This window comes from Amblyraja radiata, chromosome 10 (assembly GCF_010909765.2).
Source record: "Amblyraja radiata isolate CabotCenter1 chromosome 10, sAmbRad1.1.pri, whole genome shotgun sequence".
NCBI lineage: Eukaryota > Metazoa > Chordata > Chondrichthyes > Rajiformes > Rajidae > Amblyraja > Amblyraja radiata.
Genome location: NC_045965.1, coordinates 53,079,152 through 53,104,467, shown reverse-complemented (window position 1 = coordinate 53,104,467; position 25,316 = coordinate 53,079,152). Strand labels below are relative to the sequence as shown.

At 41.6% G+C, this 25,316-nt stretch overlaps 1 protein-coding gene across 4 annotated transcripts in view; it reads left to right on the top strand.

Moving 5' to 3' along the window:
- Positions 1-24,162, top strand: part of LOC116977951 (putative ferric-chelate reductase 1) — a 35,043-nt gene extending 10,881 nt beyond the window's left edge. Inside the window, exons 1-17 of one of the 4 annotated variants that reach the window (XM_033028867.1) lie at positions 1,603-1,719; positions 2,374-2,572; positions 4,283-4,431; positions 5,645-5,733; positions 6,581-6,667; positions 6,698-6,776; positions 7,320-7,505; positions 8,056-8,157; positions 9,569-9,710; positions 12,334-12,444; positions 13,473-13,588; positions 15,284-15,370; positions 16,979-17,076; positions 19,886-19,944; positions 21,119-21,256; positions 21,373-21,449; positions 22,853-23,140. In XM_033028867.1, coding sequence (XP_032884758.1) covers positions 2,374-2,572; positions 4,283-4,431; positions 5,645-5,733; positions 6,581-6,667; positions 6,698-6,776; positions 7,320-7,505; positions 8,056-8,157; positions 9,569-9,710; positions 12,334-12,444; positions 13,473-13,588; positions 15,284-15,370; positions 16,979-17,076; positions 19,886-19,944; positions 21,119-21,256; positions 21,373-21,449; positions 22,853-22,894 — 1,761 coding nt within the window. In that variant the 5' untranslated portion in view covers positions 1,603-1,719 and the 3' untranslated portion in view covers positions 22,895-23,140. The other 3 variants (XM_033028866.1, XM_033028863.1, XM_033028864.1) reach the window with 3 other exon arrangements.
- Positions 24,163-25,316: the final 1,154 nt, after the last annotated feature.

Genomic DNA, 25,316 nt, shown 5'->3' with positions numbered 1-25,316 from the left:
CTGGTGCTTTCTGAAGGAAGCGGTGGTTTCGCAAAACCTGTGGATATTGCTGTGTGTGACTTCAGACTGGCAGGAATGGGTGACTTCAGACTAGCAGTCTGAAGAAGGGTGTTGACCCGAAACATCACCCATTCCTTATCTCCAGAGATGTTGCCTGTCCCGCATTTTGTGGGTATCTCCGGTTTAAACCAGCATCAGCAGTTCCTTCCTGAACTACCTCCCCTGGTTGTTGCATTGGATACAATGACTGGAGGTTATTGAAAAGCTGGTTGCATTGATAACAGACCAGAAGCGAACAGCGTGGTTCTGTTGTGCCTGGATGTGACGGATGAAATTGCAACCACTCATGCCCCTTCTTTGTTTCCATTTGTGCCAGGTCTTTGAACAGTTGCTGAGGAGTTAATCTGCTCCAACAATACCTGTTTGCTACGTAAAAGTAAATCCACCCGCAGCTTCTCATGTTGAAGTGTCACAAAGCACTTTTGTAAAATTATTTTTGAAGGCATTGTTTGTTCACTTGTTTATCTTTCTATCCCCTAGCATAGAAACATTGAAAATGGGTGCAGGAGTAGGCCATTTGACCCTCAATATGATCGTGGCTGATCATACAAAATCTGTACCCCATTCATGCTTTCTCCACATATCCCTTGATTCCGTTAGTCCTAAAAGCTAAATCTAACTCTCTTGAAAACATTCAGTGAATTGGCCTCCACTGCCTTCTGTGGCAGAGAATTCCACAGATTCACAACTGGGTGAAAATGTTTTTCCTCGTCTCAGTCTTAAATGGCTTACCCCTTATTTTTAAACTGCTTCTGGACTCCTCCAACATCGGGAACATTTTTCCAGCATCGAGCCTGACCAATCCCTTAAGAATTTTATATGATTCTATAAAGATCCCTTCTCATCCTTCTAAATTCCAGTGACTATAAGCCCAGTCGATCCATTCTTTCATCATGTGTCAATCCTGCCATCCTGGGAATTAACCTGGTGAACTTACACTACACTCTCTCAATAGCAAGAATGTCCTTCCTCAAATTAGGAGACCAAAACTGCACACAATACTCCAGGTGTGCTCTCACCAGGGCCCTGTGCAACTGCAGTAGGACCTCCTTTCTGCTAGACTCAAATCCTCTCACTAAGAAGGCCAACATGTCATTTGCTTTCTTCACTGCCTGCTGTACCTGCATGCTTACATTCTGGGTTGACTGAATTATTTCAGACGTATTATTTTCAAGAAGTAATGTTGTATTATTGATATTTGGTGGCTCACCCCAACTCTCCAGCCCAAAGGTTTCTCGATCCTCCGCGTGGACTTGACAGTGACATCAAGAAAAGGTCTGCTTCATGATACGCCCAAAGTGGGTTTCTTGAGGCATTTCTGCTCGCCTGACTTGGAGCATCTGTGGTGACTGACCATTCTATCTACTGATAAAATTCTCTGCCGTCAGATTTACCACAGTTTGCATCTTACCACGGGCAGACGTCAGGTTAGCACCGGAGGATTTGAGCGTCATGATCCACAAGCATGCAACAGTGAACCCTGATACCTTCCTATCATCAGCGGGGAGGGGGGGGGGAGGGGTCAACCAGGCTAGCTGATGTCTCTGTCTCGCTACTATCAACATCTCATCTCAACCACTGAGCACCCAACAAGCTCAACCGCTGATCTACTACCATCAGAGACTCCTACTGCTCCATTCCTTGCCTACACTTTGGAAAGTATGACCATTTGTCTGTTCTTCCTGCCTACAGATGGACTTATGAGCCTGGCATCAGTGAAGAGGATTACAAAGTGCTGGCTAGGGTAGAGAGTGTCAGTTACTGCCTTGTAAAATTTATGCTGTGTGCATTGTCTAAGTCTGGGCCATAGATGCTGTTACAGGCAAGGTTCATTGTACCGACATCTCATTATTCCTGTACAAATGACAAAGTTGACTTGACTGTTCAACCTCCGATCCTGCCGTGGTAGGACTCGTGACATTTATCTCATGATTGATGCAATGAATGTCTGAAATGTCATGCTCATCTTGTACTTGGCTTATTTCTTGTCCTTCACCTTTACCTGGTGACCTTCTAAACTCTATGCAATTCATTCAATTCATTTGGACTGATGTTGCTTTTATTCTACACATCTTGCACATCTCGTTCCTCTTCTCCCTTGTTACTCTCCATTTGGTTCCTTCTCTATCTCATTGTGGTCAACAAGATGTTCCCCCAGTGCTCTGGCCTAGATTTCTCCTGTGACAAATTAGTAAACATAATACCATTTAGTTAGCCAGAATTTTAGACCTCAGGATTCAGAAAATGACTTGTGTCTGGGCATGTATGTTTGGCATTTGGGAACAGTCTAACTTTTTTTTTTTTGTTTAACAGATGAAGGGCCAGACTTGTTTTCTGGTGGCTTTCTTTACAGCCACCTTCCTGGTGGATGTTTTGGGATATCAGGATGGGGTAGTTGGCGTGGTGTGTGAATCTATGCTTCCTAACCATGGGTCCAATCCACAAACATCTGATGCTCCATATAGAATCACTGCAAATACCTCCACCTTTAATCCAGGGGATATAATCCAAGGTACGCTTTTAGTGAAGTTCTCAAGCTGCTGCTGAAACTTGTGCAATACGTAACATTTAATTGTAAATTTGATCAGTTTTTGTTATAAATCAACATTTTTTTTGTTTCATCAGAAGCACAAATAATTTGCTGTTTTTTTTTTTGTCTCATTACCCCTCTGCCCCTCAAACATTCCTTTTCTCCAGAGATGCTGCTTGGACCAGCTTTTTGTCTATCCTAGCTGTTAGTGAATGTTGCCTGGTTTGTTCATCGAGATCAATGACTGTACTTCCTCAGGAGACTGAGGAAACTCAGCATGCCTCTGATGACTCTTGCTAAATTCTACAGATACATTGTAGAAAGCATACTGTTGGATTGCATGTTTTTTTGAGAACAGCTCTGCCCAAAAACGCAAGAAATTGCAGAGAGTTGATTATGTTGTTCAGTCCATCATCGCATACCAGTCTCCCCACCATTGCCTCCATCTGCACTTCATGTTGCCTCAGGAACGCAACAACATAGTTAAGGACCTTTTCCAACTTGGTTGTTCCTCCTCCTCTCTGCTCCCGCCAGGCAAAAGATATGGAAGCTTGAAAGTGGATACTGCCTGACTTGGGAAAGGCTTCTTCCCCTCTGTTATAAGACTTCTGAATGTTCCTTCTATAAACTAGGGTACTGTCCCGAATCTCCAATCTACTTCATGTGGTCATTGGACTTTTCTCTGGAACTGTTATACCACAATGCTGAGAACTGTATCTTTCTCTTCATTCTACCTTTTGTGCTTGTGCACGGCTTGATTGCATTTAAGTGTTGTATTATCTGACTTGATTGGGTAGCGCACGCACAAAAGCTTTCACTGTACCTTGGTATACGTGACAACAGTAAACCTAAACTAAATGTTTGTTCAGTGAAACTTGTAATTTAGCAATTCCTTGCATTATCGATCCCATTTTCAAAAAGCTAACTGCAGATGCCAGATTCTAAAATGAAAAACCATGCCCTCTCCAGCTTATCACAGTCCTTTGGTCACTTTCCTTTCTCTACATGTTATAACTTGTTTGCTTTCTTAGAGCTGAACAATTATTTTGCTGAAACATTAATTATTTCCCTCTCTACTTACACAGTTTGATCTCAGTGCCACCAGCACTGTTTATGTTCTGTATTAACGCGAGTTGAAGTAAAGTAGTCTTTTTTTACCCAATGTGTATGGTTGGCACAAAACTGATCAGGGATGAGCTGTGGAACAATTCAATCTCAAAGAGGGGAGGGGGGGGGGGGGGGGGGGGGGGGGGGGGGAGAAAGAGAGAGAGAGAGATTCTCCATGACAATCAAATTGCTTTTCTGGGTTTCTTCTATTTGCCTGCACTTGGCGCATGTCCCACTTAACTCTTCCTGTCCCAGCATTTGGCGAATGTCCCACTTAACTCTTCCTGTCCCCATATCTATTCAAATGTCTTTTAAAAGTGGTATTTGTACCGCTTCTACAACTTCCTCGGGTGGTTAATTGCAGATGTGGACTCTCGTCTGAATGGAAAAAATCTTGCTCCTGAATTCCCTCCTGAATCTCCCTCTCTCTCTCCTCACTTTAGGCCTGTGCCCTCTAATTTTATAATCTAGTCCATAGAGGTTTATGGCTTTGTGGCCTTTCTTATTGAAATCTAGTACCCATCTGAAATAATTGGAGCATATAACTGCAAATAATTAATGCTGAATTCTGCCTATTTGCTTAAGTGACACTGGATGGCATTTCGGGTGGATCCTTTGAAGGAGTTTTGCTGGAAGCTCGTACTCCGTCTTCCACAATACCACGTGGCACTTTCAGGGCAACAAATCCTCTCGTTCAACTCCTGACCTGTAATGTTGATGGGACTCCCTACCCAGTAAGTCATTACACCTGATGATATTCTGAAACTTTTACCATTAGTAAATAAGTGTGATTTGTATCTTTTGTTACAATTCTGTGTACAGGAGGCACATTGCCTCGCTAAAGCATAAAAACTCTTTGCTTCCAGTTACTGTAATGGAAGATATTCAAGTCGTGCGTTGTCTTATTCAACTATTGAAATAATTAACTGAAGATTGTTGAATTTGAATCTAATACTTTTGTTTGTCATTGTGCCGGCTCTTATTTGCAGTGTTTACTGACCCCACTTTTCCCCTGGTAGTGTCACAGCATGAAATGTAGACAGGGCTTTTAGCAATGCTTTCAATTAATACTAATTTTCCATTTGGCACTGACCTCTGGGTGGTGGAGAAAATGGGCTGTAAGGAAAAAAAAATGGGTGACTCTTACCCATAGGTTTTAATACCTGTCCTTGCCTCTTTTCATTATTTTGTTACAAAGCAAACAACGGAGCCCTTTGGCTCACCAAGTCCATTAAAATCTAGGTATAAAAGTCCCATTTACCGGCACTTGGTTTGTAGCCTATTATGGCCTTAGTAATTCAAGCATTTGTCCAAGTACTTAAATGTTATTCGAGTACCTCACTCCACCACCCATTCAGTGCCTTCCATTTTCCAATTGCCCTCCACTTTTTAAGCTCCTTGGCCGTTATCATGAACATAGTTTGAGATAATTCGACTGTGGGACGATTGTACTATGCATGGAGTCAGGATGTGAACAAGGTCTTAAATTAATATTTTACATGTGGATTTTTCAATGAACAGGGCATTGTAGTTAGAATAGTGGAGGAGGGGGAGACCTGTTAGTTGTACAAAATTAAAAGCCGTATGTGGTAAGACACTTTTCCCCAATGACAGAAATCGCTTTTGCTGTATCACAGTCGTAGGTTTGAATCCAGTTGCTAAAGGCCGGTTTATATTTTGGAGAAAAATTACGCACTTGTATTACCTTGTAATCTTGATCTAGAATTCAGCCTTAAAGATCCCATACCGATGTTTTCAATTTGACAAAAAATGTGAGAAATTGATTTTTGACTTTCAATACACATCAAAAACTTCACATCTTGATTTCTGTAATCATCAAATGTCATTTCATCATCTAAAAGACATAAATGACAAAACTGAAAATCTTAGTTCATCTCTAATCTTTTATTGGCATTAATAATTCCTGCAAAAACCTTTTTTCCAAAGAACTCTGCCGTAAGTCACACGTCAAACAGTGACAAATCAGAGATTATCGTCAACTGGATTGCACCAGATGTGGGCAACATTGAATTCAGGTAGTTTTATTTTATTATCTATTTTCTTTTGTTTCCTCCTAAATCTCTTTTCCCAAAACAAACTTGGAGAATTGTATTCTGTTTCCCAGCTTGCAACACTGATCCACTGTTCTTCCCATTTCTGCATTTTTCCTAGTTACAGACCAACTGAGGATTTGAGTTTTGTGGAGGTTTATTGTTTAGTTGAGAGATAAATGGTGGAAACCAGTAAGGGCCCACCGAGTCCGCATTAACCAATGATCACCCATACACTAGTTCTAGGTTATCCCAGTTTTGCATCCTACACATCAGGGCAATTTACAGAAGCCAATTAATCTACATACCTCCACATCTTTGAAATGGGGGAGGAAATTGGAAAACCCACAGGGAGTACGTACAATCGATCAAATCGGGGTCTCTGGCGCTATAGGCAGCAGCTCTGCCACTGAGCCACTGTGCCGCCCCTGGTTCAGATTTTTTCCCCCAGCATGGTTTAGATGCATACCATGACCATCCTTGTACTAACCATCTCTACATGAAGGGTGTCTCTTTAGTCAACGAAAACAGATCTCGGTGGTCCATGACACAGTGGCACAGCGGTAGAGCTGCTGCCTTACAGCGCCAGTGATCTGTCTTCAAGAGCTGATCTGTTGATGGTCATGCATCAGACTGCCGACTGCATCCTTTGACAATGTTGGCCCCATGTGAGCCCAGGCATTGTTCATTGTTATCTACCCCCCCCCCCCCCCCCATAAGAGCAGAAATCTTGACTGCATCGATAGATTATTTACTCTAGTGGTGGGTATTCCTTTTAGCCTATTTAAATGTAGTTGTATCAACTTAACCATTTTTAATTGTCCATGTACAGAGCTACTTTTGTGCAATCGTTCTCAACATTCTGGACAGGAGTGACATCCCAGATCATCGAAAGATCTGGCGCCACTGTGGTTCCGCAGATTACCACCAAAGATCTTGTAGGATCTTTGATTACCACTGCCTCATCCACTTCCTCTCGGAGTCGGGGAAGCAGCTCAATGCCTGCTGCCGGATCAAATGTGGATGCAGTAAGTCGTGGTCATTTTGCTCCTCTGTAGGTTGACCTTCTCGGTGTACATTGTTGAAATGTCTAAAATACACAACCAAGTGGCTAAAGAAGTATTTGTTCCATGCTGATATCGATTCTTTCATGTCCATTCATGTGCCTTTTCCAAATGCACCTTCACATATTAGCAGCATAAGTCAAAATTATTTAATCTAAATCCTTTTATTAAAAATAAACTTTTATTTATAATAGTCTCTTAAGCTATCAGTGCTTTGTGTTGGGGAAAATATTTGAAGGATTTCTTGTCAATTTTTTAAAAAACACTTCTCGCCCTTTTGCGCATAACAGATTGTTGCTTGTTAATGGGGGAAATTCTACATTGTGAACCCCTAAACCTTCCAAGAGATTGCAAAACTGTCCTCAGCACTGCTCGTGAATCTTAAACGTAAAAATTGTAGTCTAAATGCTAGTGCACTGTAAGGAGCTAGTTGTGGGTTAGTGAGTGGAAAATGACGTATAAAGCTATTGTAACTATCAGATATTAATCACTTTTGTTTGGTTCCAGTTCTCGAGTGATGCATGTGGGAGTACTAAATTTTGCTTCATTAACCCTGCGCAATGCAATCCAGCCACGGATCAAAACTGTTTCTTCATGTCCTCCACCCCACTAAATAACCAAGGATTGCTTTTTGAAATGAGTGGAATGGCAAACGGTTACATCGCCATTGGTTTCTCTGATGACCGAATAATGGTAAGCAATCCTGGAAGATGTATTGGAAAAACTAGTAACTTTGGGGAAAATTAGCCTGATGTTACTTATGGTTGTTTGAAGTGGTTCCTGTCAATATACATTGCCAGACACTTCGTAGCTAACTTACTGCATAGGTAATTTCCAGTGGCTATTCCATATGGGGAAAAATGTTGACATGGAAAGGACATTTTTAGTGGGATCTAAATGTATGACTAGCGGAGTGTCCATCTGCTAAAGATCAAATGCAGAATAGCCCGTTTTCTGCATTTACCAATAGAAGAAGTGAAAAGTTGGATTTTTTTTTAAATGATGATTTTACGTGGGCGGGTAAGGTAACAACGTTTGTTTTAACTTAATCTTTAACCCGATAGTATATGGCACGGGTTTCAACATGAATGTCTTATTTGTGTGATGTTGAATTGCTATTTTCAACCCGTTCAAAATTCCCAATGATTATATTGGATATGCTTGACCTGAATTGGGATGACTAACAACAAAATATTAAGAGCATCGTACGCTATCAATTACTATAACACCATTTTGTTTCTAGGGCAATGATGATGTATACATTTGTGGCATGGATGTCAATGGAATAATACAAGTTCAACGTGCCTATTCCACGGGGAAATTTCTTCCTGAAAGTCGACTGCTGGTAATAATTCTTACTTTGTACATGAATGGACCGTATGTAAATAACCACTGTTAAATTACAATGTGGCGTTGAGAAAGAGTACTTTTGTTCACTGGTCAAAATTCTGTAGGTTTGATCTCTCTCCCAGGAATATGCTCTCTCTAAACTTGTACCATGCAATACAATAGTCTGGATTCATGTGCAGGATGGGGTGTAAATTCTAATAGATTGAACTTTGGGCTGAATGGCCTGTTTCTGTGCTGTTTGATTCGGACCCTTTTGAAGGCACATTGGAACCTTCCCCCACTACAGCTGCCAGTGTGGCTGTTTTTTAACCGTTGTCCTCGCACAAATCTTAATTTTCCTCTCTTTTAGGCCATAAACTCGAGTCCTGCCCCTTTCATCCAAAGGGAGCAGCCTCTCATTCTGATCCCTCTCCCCTCAAGCCGTCGTCAAAGCAAACTGTCATCGTACGCCAATCTACCCTTGCAATTGTAGACAGTCGCTCGGGAAAATTGAAAATTGGGAACAGAGGGTAGTGATAATGGGAGGGAATCCACAGTTATAGACCCACCGACCCTTGGCATGAGACCATGGCCTAGTTTGTGAATGGGAGTCACAGCCGAGTGACCTTCAGAAGCTATTTGAAGTATAAATATTGAGTTTTCAAATGAAAACCATGACGTGTGCAGTATTATTTTTGGGCCATGAGAAGCAAGAAATTCTGGGAAATATTGGAGGTTTCTGCAAGGGCCAGAAATGCTTTTTGAAAGTAAGTGTTCGGCACGGACTTGAAGGGCCGAGATGGCCTGGTTTCCGTGCTGTAATTGTTATATGGTTATGGTCTGACGTACGAATCTTGCCAGGAAGCAGACGGATGATGAAACAGGGCATCAAGTAGTTCCAGCAGAACAGGCAATGGTGGGGAAAGGCAGTGGATTGATGTCACTTGTGCTGAGCAATTGGCCCAATCTAAAAAAGCGCACCAGGTGATGGGGTAACTCAGTGGGTCAGGCAGCATCTCTGGAGAACATGGATAGGTGATGTTCTTCAGACGGTTCATTTTGAGCAGACATGGAAAGGAAGTGGCAGTAGATGTTTAAACCTGGTAGGATTAAAACATAATTACAACCATGTAAGCTAACCATAAGTATAATTACAACTGGGGGCATTAAATGGAAAGGGTATTGGTGAGACTTTGGAGGAAGGGCATTGGGTAAACTGAGGTGGATGGGAAAGAGTTAGCAAGCAGTGGAACATCTCTTGCCCCCCTTTAAAAATACTTCTTTTCCTCTTGCCTGCCCAATTATGAATGCACTCACATCGGCATATCTGCTTGAGATTAACCCGATTATGGTCAAGGGTGGATCATCTAAAGCATAGAGACATTATTCGTTCCATGCTGACTATAACATGCTAATTTATTTTACAGGGTGAAGTGGATAATATAAATGTGACGAATAACAATGGAATTATTCAATGCTCATTTGTCACAAGAAACAATATTTCAACAGCCCAAAGAGCTGCCAACAACATGCACTACTTATTTTTTGCTTTTGGGTCTTCAAGTAACGGTAAGTGCTACGCTGAGACCTGCAATATACTCGGTATGTAATAATGAGCAAATAACTTTTGGGAATAAATATTGACCAAGATATACTTGCATTTGTCTGAAAGAGCAGTTTTGGCCTCTGTCGAACAACTCATTTAAGGCAACGCCTCTGACTGTGTAGTTCTCCTTAGTATAACAGGACGGCACAGTGGCGCAGCGATAGAGTTGCTGCCTTGCAGTGCCAGAGACCTGCGTTCGATGCCGACTATGGATGTTTGTCTGGTCGGAGTTTGTACGTTCTCTCCCTGATCTGTGTGGATTTTCCCCGGGTTCTCCAGTTTTCACCCGCACTCCAAAGACATACAGGTTTTTTATTAATTGGCTTGGTATAATTATAAATCGTCCTTAGTTTGTGTGTGTGTGTGTGTGTGTGTGTTGGAAGCTTGATGTGTGAGCAGGGATCACTGGTTGGTGCGGGCTGAATGAGCTGAAGGGCCTGTTTCTGCACTGTATCTCTAAAAAAAAGAAAATAGCCAATATTTATCCCTTGATAGAGCTGGCAAATACACTGCACAGTTGGATCAGGGGAGCAGAGGTGGTGTGGGATCTGCGTTAGAAACTAGTGAAAAGACTTCTTGAGAAGATTGGATCCTGAAACACAGTTGCACAGCCGGAGCATGACACGGGCAAAATATTGTAGGTCCACACAGATGGAAGTCTGTAGTCACACGGGAAGGATAAATGAGGTTTGGAAGCATGAATCCTGATCAAATATTTGTTGAAGTTGTGCACATCTGAGGAAAGGCCTGGCACGAAGACTTTTAGTGAGTGAGCTGGTCCAGAAAAATTCAGCAATGTCGATTAATGGGAGAAGATTGTGGTTCATCCCCTGATTGAAATGGGAGAAGTTAGCAGACAGCAACGGTGATGGGGTTACTGGACAAATAGGATTCATGGTGTAAATATGCCTGTTTCTAATTGGTATGCAAGTGAGAGTATAAAGTCTGTTTTGATTAACTGAAAGCACATGAGATTGGACTCCAAGATAGGCATGTGACACAAAAAGGAATTAAATTCTACCGAGAAAATGGATTACTTCAGCTCAGTATCCTAAATGGCAGAGGAATGTTATATTGGATTATAAATAGACAATAGGTACAGGAGCAGGCCATTTGGTCCTTCGAGCCAGCACCGCCGTTCAATGTGATCATGGCTGATCGTCCCCAATCAGTACCCCGTTCCTGCCTTCTCCGCATATCCCCTGACTATTTTTAAGAGCCCTATCTAGCTCTCTTGAAAGCATCCAGAGAACCTGCCTCCACCGCCCTCTGGCAGAGAATTCCACCGACTCGCCACTCTCTGTGAGGAAAAAATGGTTCCTCGTCTCCGTTCTAAATGGCTTACTCATTATTCTTAAACTGTGGCCCTGGTTCTGGACTCCCCCAACATCGGGAACGCGTTTCCTGCCTCTAGTGTGTCCAAGCCCTTAACAATCTTATATGTTTCAATGAGATACCCTCTCATCCTTCTAAACTCCAGAGTGTACAAGCCCAGCTGCTCCATTCTCTCAGCATATGACAGTCGCGCCATCCTGAGAATTAACCTTGTAAATCTACGCTGCACTCCCTCATAGCAAGAATTTGGAATATCATTGTCACACATGCTGAGTTGTGGTGGAAAACTGTATGCTATCCAGACAAATCATACCACACATGAGTACAAACCATTCATCACTACAATAAGTAGAGCAAAAAGGACAACGCAACAAAAGCTTGGTATCTTGGTACACGTAACAATAAACTAAACTGAAACTGTGCAGAATACAAAGTTGACAGCAACAGAGAAAGTGTAGCTTAAAGCAAATGCAAAGTTTGCAACAAGGCTAAATTGGGAATATGTCCTGGGTTTATGAGATATATATTCAACCATCTGAGAACAGCAGCAAAGAGGAAATGCTTTCAAGCTTTTGTATCTTTGGGAGAGGGGAGAAGAGAGAATCACCAGGGTGCGAGTCATCCTTGATTATGTTGGTTGCTGAAGGCAGCAAGGTAGTTAGCAATGCAAAGTATGTTATTGATCTTGACCTTATGCACGTCCCACTTAGGTGATTTAAAAAAAAAATTGTCGACTTGGCTGTCGCCACATGGTCGCTGGGGGGTCGCCTACGTGGTCTCCTCACTCGCCCAAAGAATCGTAGCGTTTTTCTGGTCGCTGCTGGATTTTGAAATGTTCAAAACTTTTCGGCGACCGTGGGCTTGTTGGAGCTTGACTTCTCCTGACGGAGGTGCTGTCGTAGGTTGTCGCCAGGATGACGTAGGTTGTCGCCGGTGCTGACTTCGGTGAATTCCATTGGCGACTACCTACGTCAACCGACGACAGGTACCGGAGATTGAATTGTCTTACCATGTCGCAGCTTGTTGCGGGTGGACGTAGGTGGGGCCTCCTACGGTTGTCCGTAGCTTGACGTCGACTAGGTGGTAGGGTTGTTGTAGACATTGTCATGGAGGGGTCCAGTCACCGTTTTTTCGGCGACCTGCTACGACTATGACAGTCACCGAAAAAAATAGCCTCAGTGGGACAGGCCCATTACAATTTTTATGTATTGTCTATTTCTACCCTGCATTTAAACCCTTTTCATATTTCAGGGCGAATAGGCAAGCATCAAAGAACATATATTTCCTCGGAGAAAGTAAATGTTGGAGCTGTACAGTTGATCTCTGGGAGCAGTGGCAGGCCTATCCTCATCAAGACACATGGTAAGGGATGTAATAGCTAATTAATTTCGTCACTTTTTGACAGTTCCTCGGTGACCATGAAACTTCCAGGATTGTTAGAATGACCAATCTAATCCGTCAGTGAAAGCAATCTGTAATCCTTGCCCATTCTGAACCAGTGAAAATAAGTTGGGGGACAGTAAATCACCCATTGCAAATGGGCAGCACAGTGGAGCAGCAGTAGAGTTGTTGCCTTGCAGTGTCAGAGACCCGGGTTCTGTCCTGACTGCGGGTGCTGTCTGTACGGAGTTTGTACATTCTCCCTGTGACCATGGAGGTTTTCTCCAGGTGCTCCTGTTTCCTCCCACACTCCAAAGACGTACAGGGTTGTGGATTAATTGGCTTCGGTAGAAATTGTAAACTGTCCTAGTGTGTAGGATAATGTGAGTGTACGGGATCATTGGACGCCGAGGACACGGTGGGCTGAAGGGCCTGTTTCCGCACAGTATCTCTAAACTAAACAAACTACTCCCAGGAGTCAAAGTCGATGATAATGTGGGGAATCTTATTGAAATATATAAGATTATTAAGCGTTTGGACATGCTAGAGGCAGGAAACGTGTTCCCGATGTTGAGGGAGTCTAGAACCAGGGGCCACAGTTTAAGAATAAGGGGTAAGCCGTTTGGAATGAAGATGAGGAAAAATCTTTTCACACAGAGTTGTGAATCTGTGGAATTCTCTGGATGCTTTCAAGAGGGATTTAGATAGAGCTCTTAAAGATAGCGGAGTCAAGGGATATGGGGAGAAGGCAGGAACGGGCTACTGAATGTGGATGATCAGCCTTGATCACAGTGAATGGTGGTGCTGGTTCGAAGGGCCGAATGGCCTACTCCTGCACCTATTGTCTTTTGTCAGCAGGACCGGCAACATCTCTTTAGAAAATGGATAGGTAATGTTTTGGGTCGGGACCCTTCTTCAGATTGAAAATCCCCATTTTGGTAATGGGATATAATAGCATCAAATGGTATACAACTATAATAAAGCCCTTCCAATTTTTTTAATACTTTAAGGTGCACTGATGTTAATCGCGTGGATGACAACTGGGAGCATTGGCATGATGATTGCTCATTATTTGAAATGTATTGGAGGTGAAAGCAAATTTTTGGGCAAAGCCTGGTGGTTTCAGGTAAGATTAGTATTTCTATTCTGAAATCCAGAATCTATATTTTGCTGGGCTATATTATCCATTTCATTATTGCTCAATTGCAAAACATGTTCAAATGTTTTTTAATTACTTTGACCAGATATTTCTGGGAGGTATTTTTGTCACTTGATGGTTGGGAAAATTTGTTTCTGAAGTTAATAAAGTAAAGCAAAATGCTGTTGATTCAGAACAGTAAATAAAAATATATAATGCTGGAAATACTCACCAGGTTAAACTAGCTCTGGGGAAATCCAATCAAAAGATGTACAATAAGATCCTGGGTTGTTTGCGTCCCAATGGCATGAACGTTGAATTCTCCCAGTTTTGCTAGCCCTTGCTGTCTCCTCCCCTTCCTTAACCCTCGAGCTGTCTCCTCCCATCCCCCCGCCCTCGGGCTCCTCCTCCTCCCTTTTTCCTTCCTTCTCCCCCCCCCCCCACCCCTATCAGTCTGAAGAAGGGTTTCGGCCCGAAACGTCGCCTATTTCCTTCGCTCCATAGATGCTGCTGCACCCGCTGAGTTTCTCCAGCATTTTTGTGTACCACCCAATAAGATTAAATGCCTGGGCTGCACATAGCTCGGAATGAAACAACATGTAAATATGATTTTTTGCAAGAAGTTAAATTTAGAACAAGGATGTGCATTGTACCTTTTCTATAACCTCCAGAGTTTAGATAAGAGATACAGCCCAGAAACAGGCCCTTCAGCCCATCGAATCTGTGCCGACCAATGATCCCCGCACAATAACACAATCCTACATACACTAAGGACAATTTACACTTTAACCAAGCCAATTAACCTACAAACCTGTAAGTCTTTGGCGTGTGGGAGGAAACCGAAGATCTCTGAAAACTCAGTCACGGGGAGAATGTACAAACAGCACCCGTAGCCAGGATCGAACCAAGGTCCCCAGCACTGTTAGGCAGCAACTCTATTGCTGCACCACCCTATGAAGAGGATCTGCTCCATAACCCAAAGGGGGCCTGATTTTATCTTTCTCATTGAAAATCTGATTTTTTTCCCGTTCAGATCTACTTTTTGAGATGCTAAATATTTGGATGGACGAGTTCTTGAACCATAAAGCGAAACTGAACGTTTAGGCAGTTAGACGAATACATAAAAAATGAAACAGCAAGTTTGGTGCGACACCTTGCACCAATAGAGATGCTGTTTACAGTAACCGAGTGTGTTATTTTTATTGGAAAGTATTTCCACTGCATTGGGAACAGCCTTCCTGATTAAGCTGCACTGCTGTGCATTGGGAAATACCTATCTAATAAACTCAATGTAAAAATTTGTATACATATTCAGGAGTTTTTATTGGTAGCTTAAACACAATTTTGCGTTAATTAATTGCATGGAATTGTATATTTTAAATTAGATTTTTTTTTGCATTTTATGAGGAGTGTTATAAAACCCAAACATATGGAAATAACATCCTGTTACAACATTCAGCATAATATCTCTAGCAGTGCCACGTGTAAGAGTTAGTAAAAATTGACTTTTGTTGCCAATGAGAGGTCAGCAACTTGGGGTTAACTCTTGCCTTTATGCAACTGCTGTCTGATGTATTTTGCCAATGTTTTATTAATTCTGTCCTCTTGTATGCTGTTGTGTGATTTGTATTATTGGCATAGTTTTTATGTAAAATTAATTAATGGTTGTCTTTGTTTAATTAGTTGCATTTTCCTCTGATGACGCTGACTGTTGCATTGACAATAATTGGCTTTGTGCTGGTATTCGTCCAAGTGAAAGGTTGGAGTTATGTAAGTTGTTTTTAAATGAGTTAAATTGTTTTGAGTTATTGAATCATTTTAAAGCATATTATCCTTTTGGATAATATTTTGGCACAAATCAAATGTTCCATCAGAATGACATTTTCATATTAACTCGTTCAACATGCACGCTTCCTCAATCACAATTTATTTTATTTATTGTGACTGATTTGTTGATATTGAATGTTTGCCTTGTTATAACAACTAGATGACTTGAATTACCCATCTGTGCATCTTGGTGGTTCAGTCCTCCTACTTGTGATTACCATTACATAACAAGCAGCACCAGTGCCACGGGTTCAATCCTGACAATGGGTGCTGTTTGTACACTCTTCCTGTGACCACGTGAGTTTTCTCTGGGGGCTCCGGTTTCCTCCCACACAAGACGCACAGGTTTGTAGGTAAATTGGCTTGGTATAAATGTAATCTGTCCCTAGTGTGATTGTGTGGGATAGTGTTAATGCACAGGGATCGCTGACCAGTTCGGACGCGGTTGGCCGAAGGTTCTGTTTCTGCACTACCTCTAAACTAAACTAAGATACAGTGCATAGACAGACCCTCAGCCCACTGAGTCCTTGTCAACTAGTAATCGCTCCATACACAAACACTATCCTATAGGCTAGGGACAATTTATAATTTTATCGAAGCCAATTAATCAACAAACCTGTACGTCTTTGGAGTGTGGGAAGAAAACGGAGCACCCGGAGAACACCCACGCGGTCACAGGGGGAACATACAAACTCCGTACAGACAGCATCCGTAGTCAGGATTGAACAAGAGTCCCTGGCGCTGTAAAGGCAACAACTCTACCACTGAGCCACCCCAGGGAACCAGAATCCTGGAGATGATGTTTCAAGTCAAAGGCACGCATCCCCTGAAGAGCCCATGAACCACAATGTTAATTCTGTTTCTCTTTTAATTAAAGCTGCCTGAAGCACTAAGTTTTCACGGCATTTTGGCATTTCCAAGATTGTAGATTTTCTTCAATTCTAGGTTCTGAGGAGTTGGTTCACTGACTTGTCCTTTCAATGCTTGCCTTTAATTATTTTTTGGGATGTGGGCGTCACTAGAGACATTATTGTCCACAAAGGTGGTAGAGAGCCACTACCTTGATTCACTACATCTCCTATACTAATGGTGTTTTGGGGGAGTTGGGGGTGGTTACCCAGGATGTTGACCCCGCAACCAGGGTGTGAGTCTAGCTCTGGTAATTCATTTCTGACTGGAAATGTGGTTCTGAGTTGAAAAGGCCTGGTTATTTTAGGACCTATTTTTCTGGGAATCCCCTGGGATTGATGTCTGGAATGGTCTTTAAGAGGCCAACACCAAGGTTAACCTGTGACCAGTGTTGGAGTACCTGAAGTTTGAGGCTGGGTAGTAAATGGATAATGAACCAGTTGTGTGCCAAAAAGAGGGACAGGATTGAGGAAAGATCAGCAACTGATATTTCTTGCAAAATTATTTCCATTTTGGTTTGCTGGTGGAAAATACCAATCAAGAATGTGTTTTCATTAATTAGATCAATTCACTCTCGATTATAAATTCTGCCATTCTTGCATTTGTGAAATGCTGCATTTTTATGCTTTTTTTCTTTTATAGGGTGCAGGGGCGCACCCCGTGTTGGGATGTATTGTAATGGGACTTGCACTAATCCAACCTTTTGTTGCCATCTTTCGTCCTTCTCCAGATCACAAGAGGTAGGTTCTACAGCATTTTAGCAGCTCTTGAAGACAGGCAATTTTGGGGGGTTTGGTTCCTGGGTTTGTTCTGTCAGTAAACATTCTTTAGCTATCAGTTTACTATTTAAACAAAGGCCAGGCAATTTAATTCTGGTAATCATAAATGTAAGTAAGTTTTATTGGCCAAGTGTTCACATACAAGGAATTTGCCTTGGTGCTCCGCCCACAAGTAACAACATGACATACAGTGACAGTTACGAATGACTCAGAAAACACTAAACATTAATAATAATAAAACATTAATGATAAAACATCATTGATCACGCATGTGAACTAACAAAATACCAGATCAAAGGGAGGCTACAGATGTTTGGCTGTTGAGTAGAGCAACTACTCGTGGATAAAAACTGTTTTTATGTCTGGCTGTGGCAGCTTTGACAATCCGGAGTCGCCTTCCAGAGGGAAGTGATTCAAAGAGTTTAGTCTTGTTTACAAATTTAGAATTAGTTTGTCTAAGGAGATGTGCATTTCCACCATTTTGACAGGAAGCATTCCATAAATTCACACGTTATCGGAGTAGAATTAGGCCATTCGGCCCATCGAGTCTATTCTGCCATTCAATCATGGCTGATCTCTGCCCCTAATCCCATTTTCCTGCCTTCTTCCCATAACCCTTGACACCGGTTCTACTCAAGAATTTGTCTATCTCTGCCTTAAAAATATCCACAGCCCTCTGTGGCACAGATTAACTACCCTCTGACTAAAGACGTTCCTATTTGCCTCCTTTCTGAAAGAATGTCCTTCAATTCTGAGTTATAAGTGATCGGAGCAGAATTGGGTCATTCGGCCCATCAAGTCTACTCCAACATTCAATCATGGCTCCTCTATCTCTCCCTCCTAACCCCATTCTCCTGCCTTGTCCCCATAATCCCTGATACCCCATTTAATGTTGATGCACAAGGCATTGCACAATTATTAACCATGTCATCAACTTGCCGGATTTCAGGAAGGTGTGAGGAATATTCTGTGATTTCCTTAACTAATTTTAGTTGCAGTTTGAACATTTGTCCTCCATTTAGAAATGTAAATGTGGTTGTTTTTCGTGTTTTGATATTTAGCAGACCACTTGAGTTCAGGCAGGTTGAGTATTCCTGAATGAATGAATGAATGAATAAGTTTATTGGCCAAGTATTCACATACAAGGAATTTGCCTTGGTGCTCCATCCGCAAATGACAACTTCCTGCGACTGAGATCACATACAAAGGTGTTTATGTTGTGGTTAGAAGAAATGTATTCCCCAGAATTATTTCTGAGCTGGTTAATCCAATTACTTTGTCAACAGTGCTCATTCAAATATGCATTGGTCAAAGTGTAATTGCAAACTAAAATTAATTCTTCGTAAATTCTAAATTTCTCCTGCTGCCTTTTCTATAATTTCTATTTGTGCTAGCTTTTGAATTTTTTCTGGAAGTAACTTTAGTCACATAGTGCAAAGGTTTGATTCCATACTTGTGTGGATAGTTCTGCTATAACGCAAGTTTGCACAGTACGAATTGAATGTGATGTATTGGGCGACACTATTTGTATTGCCTGGATCTAGTTGGTTATAATATGATCTTGATCAGGAACAAGAGAACCATTTAAAGGTTGTGTTGGAAATTGGCTCGGAGAAATAGCAGCCCTCTGGGTCACTGGAGAAGAATTTCCATATCGCTTCACCGCAGTAAATGATTGAGTGGAAGATACAACATGGAAATGGGTCTTTTGGCTCACTGAGTTCACACTGACTGTCGATCACCCATCCACACCAATTCTGTTATCCCACTTTCTCATCCACTCCCCACACACTAGGGGCAATTCACAGAGTGCAATTAACCTACAAAGCATGCGTCTTTGGAGTGTGGGACGAAACCAGAGCACCTGGAGGAAACCCACAAGGTCACAGGAAGAATGGGTGAACTCCACACAGACAGCACCGGAGGTCAAGATCAAACCAGAGTCTCTGGCATTGAAGGCAGCAGCTGTACCTCTGTACTGCCCCTCAGTAATCACGTGCTATTGTCTCTTAGAAACATAGAAACATAGAAAATAGGTGCAGGAGTAGGCCATTCGAGCCTGCACCGCCATTCGATATGATCATGGCTGATCATCCAACTCGGTATCCCATCCCTGCCTTCTCTCCATACCCCCTGATCCCTTTAGCCACAAGGGCCACATCTAACTCCCTCTTAAATATAGCCAATGAACTGGCCTCAACTACCTTCTGTGGCAGAGAATTCCACAGATTCGCCACTCTCTGTGTAAAAAATGATTTTCTCATCTCGGTCCTAAAGGACTTCCCTCTTATCCTTAAACTGTGACCCCTAGTTCTGGACTTCCCCAACATCGGGAATAATCTTCCTGCATCTAGCCTGTCCAACCCCTTAAGAATGTTGTGATTTTTTTATAAGATCCCCCCTCAACCTTAAGAACACGGCAGCTACATTAACCATGGGTGGCCATTGCAATCAATCGCTTCCATTCTCACTTGTGCAATATTACTGTATCAAACAATGTTATTAGTATTTTTAGGGTGCAGTAACTTGCAACTAGTAACAAGACCTCTTAATTTTGAAAATCCTGCAGGGAAATAACTTTGCCCTTGCAAGTCTGTAATTCAGCGTTGGAGTCATTGATAAATTAGCATGGAAACAAGACTCTCAGTGCACTGAGGGCACGTTAACCAGTAATCACCAATTGAACATAAAGATGCAACTTTTACACACTTTTTATCCAAGTGTATTTATCATGATAAAAATATGATTAATGTTTTTGTTATTTTCACAGGCGGTGGATATTCAAATATTTTCATGCTATAATGGCTAATATAATCAGGCCTCTTGCAGGTACATTACTGTTTAATATGCAAAATATCAATAGTCAAACTTTAAGGACTGAAATGAGAATCTTCAAGTGTTATGTCCACACACTCAGACTTTCAGTTTTATCATATTTTTGCATGCTTTCATCATATGTAGTCCATGGACAAGGATGTGGAGGATAGTGATATCATTGTGTCATTGTATCATTGTGGGTATACTAATATGCCAGTTTATTTTGAGATCAACAGGTGGTGATGTTGGGCTTTTTGAAGAACATTAAGGCAGATAAATGATGGGGTCTATCCCAGGTTATAGAGGCAAGGGTGCAGATTGGTGGTGCTTTGACAAAGATCTACAGCCTCTAGCCAGTGGCAAGGCCCCTGAGGATCCATAAATAAGACTCGTGTCTTACAAGCTTGGTTGAGTTTTTTGAGGAGGTGATGAAGGCCATTGAAGATAGGGCAATAGATGTTACCTAAATGGACTGAAGTAAGCTATTGACAAGGTCTCTCACAGTAGTTTGATCCAGATCAAGATGCAGGGGATCCATGGTGACTTGGTAGTTTGAGTTCTGTACTGGGTTAGCTGTAGAAAAGAGTGTAGTGGTGGCAGGGTGTCATGCTAACTGTAGATTTGTGAATGGAGAAATGGGCGATGGAGTTAATCTGAGCATGTGTCCGGTGTTACGCTTTGGGAGATCAAATGTGTGGGGAATGTATACAGGAGCCTTAACAGCATTGCTGTACAGAGAGATATGGGGTCCAAATATATAGCTCCCTGAAAATAACAATACAAGTAGAAAGTAGAAGTGGGAAAGTGTGCATATTTTATGCTTGCCATTGTTCAGGTCATTGAGTATGAGTGTCCTACTCCCTTTTCCATGTAAGGAGCTGTGATAGATGGGTTAGTATTTTCATTAGCAGGAGTCCATTATTCCACATGCATGGTTGAGACCATCTATTTAATATAAGAAGGGAATAAAACCCCCTTAATCGGCTTCAATAATTTTGTCGGAAGATGTGGGGGGTGGATCGCTTGGATAAGTGGCAATGTGAATTTGATTTCTGCTGGTGTTTTATCAGTGAATGGTGAGAAATGTTGTTCTGTTAATGCTTGATTCCAAACATGGGAGTTCACTGAAATTTTAGCAATGGCTTATGGGGTAAAACACAACATCCTTGTTGTATTTCTCTTCCAGTGGCAGCACTATTCCTCGGACTTCTACTAATAAATGTGGCACCTGATAAATGGCCAGTAAAGGTCTTGGGTGGATTTCTTGGATGGGAAGTGCTTGCCCATATTTTGCTTATCCTGCTTTCCATTTTTTGGAGAAAAGGTAAGGAATAGTTCAGGATTTATTTATTTTCCCTCAAAGTATTACATCTAATAATTGAATGCAGAGAAAACATGGTGCAAACTAACTGGATTTTTTATTTTATTTTTTTGCTATAGGTTGCAGCACAGGGAAACCGGTAATTTATTTCTACTACTTCCTGCCTATGTGTTGTATTTCATTGAGAATTAAAATTCAAGCCTGGTAATTGTTGGATGGGAATCTGTAGGGTCATGGAGATGATATACTGATTGAAACCTGGCTTCGGCCAATTGAAGGTTGTAGAAACGATTTTGTGTGGAAATGCACCAAAGGTGCGACTGGGGTGGTGAAGTTGACGGCCGGCCGCTACCCGCGGTCCCCGCGGTCTTCTGGAACGGGTTTCCTCACGGCCCGTCTAGCCTTCGCTTTTTTTTTGTCCATTTTTGTGTTCAAAGCTTGTAGCAAACCTGCAGGTATGATTGAACGAAATACGACCTCAGAATAAGCTTTAGAACTTACCTGCGGGTCTTTTAAACTTACCGCTGGAGAAGCGACGCGCCTACCAGCCGGTCGTGGCGCCATGCGAGGACGTAATGACGCGCATGCGGGCTGACGGCCTTCTTCACGTAGTCACTCACGTGACTCCGAAGTAAAATTAATTTGAGATTAAGTTATCTGAATATTCTTTCATAATGTAATAAAGGTTTGTGACAAAAATCATGACAATTTATCTAATATTGGAGGTAAATATAAACCAGAGGAGACTATTCCTACAGTTCGGGTCTGTGGGTACGCGCAATTCACTTGAAGCATTTTTCTTTCTCTCAAATAGACAGAAGAATTGTGGACGTAATGATCCACTTTATTAAAAATTGTTTGTGTAACTATAATTGGATGTTTGTGTCCAATTCTGGGCACTTCACCTTTGGAAAGAGTGAAGATTTTGGAGAGGGTATAGATGAGATTTATTTAATGTGGGACGTCAACAAGCTGAAAATGATGGCATTGTTATATTTGAAATAAAGAGGTTGTGAGGAGATCTAAATGTTTTAAAACTTTTTAAACAATTTCCACTATCAGGTAGTCATTGAAGATAGACACAGCCTGACCTGCTGAGTTACTCCAGCACTTTGTGTCTATCTTCTGTGTGAACCAGCATCTGCAGTTCCTTCCTATAGTCATTGAGGGAGGTTCATTTGTCATTCAGTTGGGAGCTGGATTTTTAAGCAAAGGAGATTTAGTTTAATTTGGCATCGTGTTTAGCATGGTCATTGTGGGAACGAGAGGCCTATTGGTGTACTGTTCAACTGTTAAATTCCAAGAGGGCTTGTTGGATGCTGGTCAGGGTTTTGAACCTTTTTGGTTCGGGAAAAACAGCCTGGAAACAGGCCCTTGGGCTCACTGCTTACACGCTCTTGGCATTTTACAGAAGCCAATTAACCTAAAAACCTGAACGTCTTTGGAATGTGGGAGGAAGCTCGTGTGGTCACAGATAGAACATGCAGAATTCATACAGACAGCACCCGTAGTGGGGATTGAACCTGGATCACTGCCACTGTGAGGCAACAGCTCTACCGTTGCACCACTGTGCCGCCCTTTTCCTTCCCCAGTTTTACCTCCTTCCCATCTAGAAGTGCTGATGCCACTTGGTCAATGTGAGAAGGTTTGCTAAAGTGAGATTGGCAGACTACAATGATGGAGCTATGAATGTGGGGTTTTCCTGGTTGCATGAGTATATAGAATACCATCTGAGCAAATGAGTAGTTGGAAACCTTTAAAATTTAACATTGATATAGTAGAGTTGTTAGACAGTGATTCCTGAGAATGCCCACCAATACCATTTATAGAAAAATTAAATAAATGCTAACTGTCTGATTCCAGAAACATTGACTCTTTTTATTTTTCTCATCTGCAGATGTTCCCCCTCTATATCGTATTTGGTGTGTACTTGTGTGGAAATTTGATATTTCTGATAGCTATCTTAGTGGGGATTGGGCAAACATAAAATATCCATTTGCAGTGGAGAAGGTGATGGATCAATCATTAGTTCGGCATCAACATATCACATGAAATAAGGGCTTCAACATGAATTATCTCCCTGCAAAAACTTTATTTTTAAAGCTGATGGTTGTTCGTACAAAGGATTGTTTATGGCTGCAGATAGATAATTAGTCTACCAAGATTCTACAGATCGCTGATGAATTCTTACCTTTGAAGATGAAGAAAATATTTAATTATGGGTTTCCAGTAAATCACCCTCGTTTTTTGTATATTCTGTGTGTTGCATAGAATTGTAAGCAATTATTACATCTATTTGCATTTATATGTCATGTTTCTACAAGGTGGTAGTGATTTCATGGGAGGAACTTGGTGTAAGTATTCCTGAAGCAAGTTCCAACAACATGACCAGCAGAAATTAGTAGGGGGGGGGGGGGGACGACGACGTAATATCACGGCCCCTGATGAGTTGGTTAGTAAGTTCACTGTCTAATGAAGCTAAAACAATGTAAATTACTTAATCTAAATATTTATTGGGTTTTTAATCACCAATTTTCCTTCACGGTGGAGAGTGAAGCTCCTTAAACCAACCTGTGCAGAGTGAGAGGCTTGGCTTTGTTTGTGAAGCTACTTTTAACATGAGCAAAGCCTCCTAGAGTCTTTAGTCGAGCAATCACTCTTTCTTGGGAGGATGAGTTACAATGGAATGATTGAGTAACAGTTCATTGGTACTTTTGCATTCAATATTAATAACTAATTATTATAAATAATGTTTACTCAGGAACATTTAACTGGATTGTGTATCTTTTGCACCAAAATGTTATTAACATTAATAACAAATGTTATTAAATAACTGAAATCAAACATTATATTGGATTATCTTGTTATTTTCACTGTTTATAACTAAAAATGTTTTCATATTATTATGATCATTTCGAAGTATAATTTTTGATATTCTCTTTACCGCTGGGTGTCCTTGTTCAGTGAATGTAATTTTAGCTTTAAAAAATTCTGGAAGTCTAGATGATGGGGTGAGTCTAAAGAGGATTAGAGTAGAGGCTACAAGGAATGAACATATTTGAGAATGCAGATTGCAAAGGCACGGTGGAATAATCTAAGGAATGATGCTTCAGCAAAACACGAGGAAGATATAAATGACTTGGACATAAATGTAAATGGGTTAGTAAGTTTGCAGATGACACCAGGATTGCTGGGGTTGTGGACTGTGGGAAGTCTATTTAAGTGTACATTGGGCTGGCTACAGGTAGAGGTTGGACAGACTTGGATTGTTCCACCAGGAATACCGGAGGTTGAGGGGAGACCTAACAGAAATATATAAAGTCGATCCTGATCTCTGCCTGGCCAAGCCCTTCAGCCTCGTGCAAGCAGACACTGCCCAAAAGGTCACGCAGTCCCAAGCGCTCTTCCATAAGATTGACGCCGATCTAAAATGGGGCTACTTTTTATAGGTCCATGAACTTTGAGGGGCTGAACTACATGGAGGTGGTCTCTTTACAGTCCAAGCAAACATATTAATTACATCAATACATTATTGACAGTTCCAGAAACCAATTACAGTCTCCCATACAATGTTTCTTGCAGAAGCCTCTGGAAGGAAGCTAACTAACTGAATACTGCAATATTTATCCTGGAACTCAAAACAATTCTGCCAGGGCTCAACACTTTGGCCAATCAACAAACAGCAGGGTAACTGTCTTGCAAAATTATTTATGTTATTTACAATTCTTTTGCAGCAATCCAATCAAACTCGTAGAAACATAGAAAATAGGTGCAGGAGTAGGCCATTTGGCCCTTCGAGCCTGCACCGCCATTCAATATGATCATGGCTGATCATCCAATTCATGCATTTACAATACTTTGGAGGGCTTCTGCAAGAATTCATACTGACAATTGGAGAGATACTTATACATTCCTTATCTGAAACACTGATCTGGGACTTAGACTTCCTGGCACTAGCCAGCAGCTTGTGGCTTTTTATACAGAAATACAGACTTGGCCAAAATGGCTTTGCAATGCATGAATCCTCTGCTAAAGTTTGGTTCTATTCTGGCTCCATTTTGGC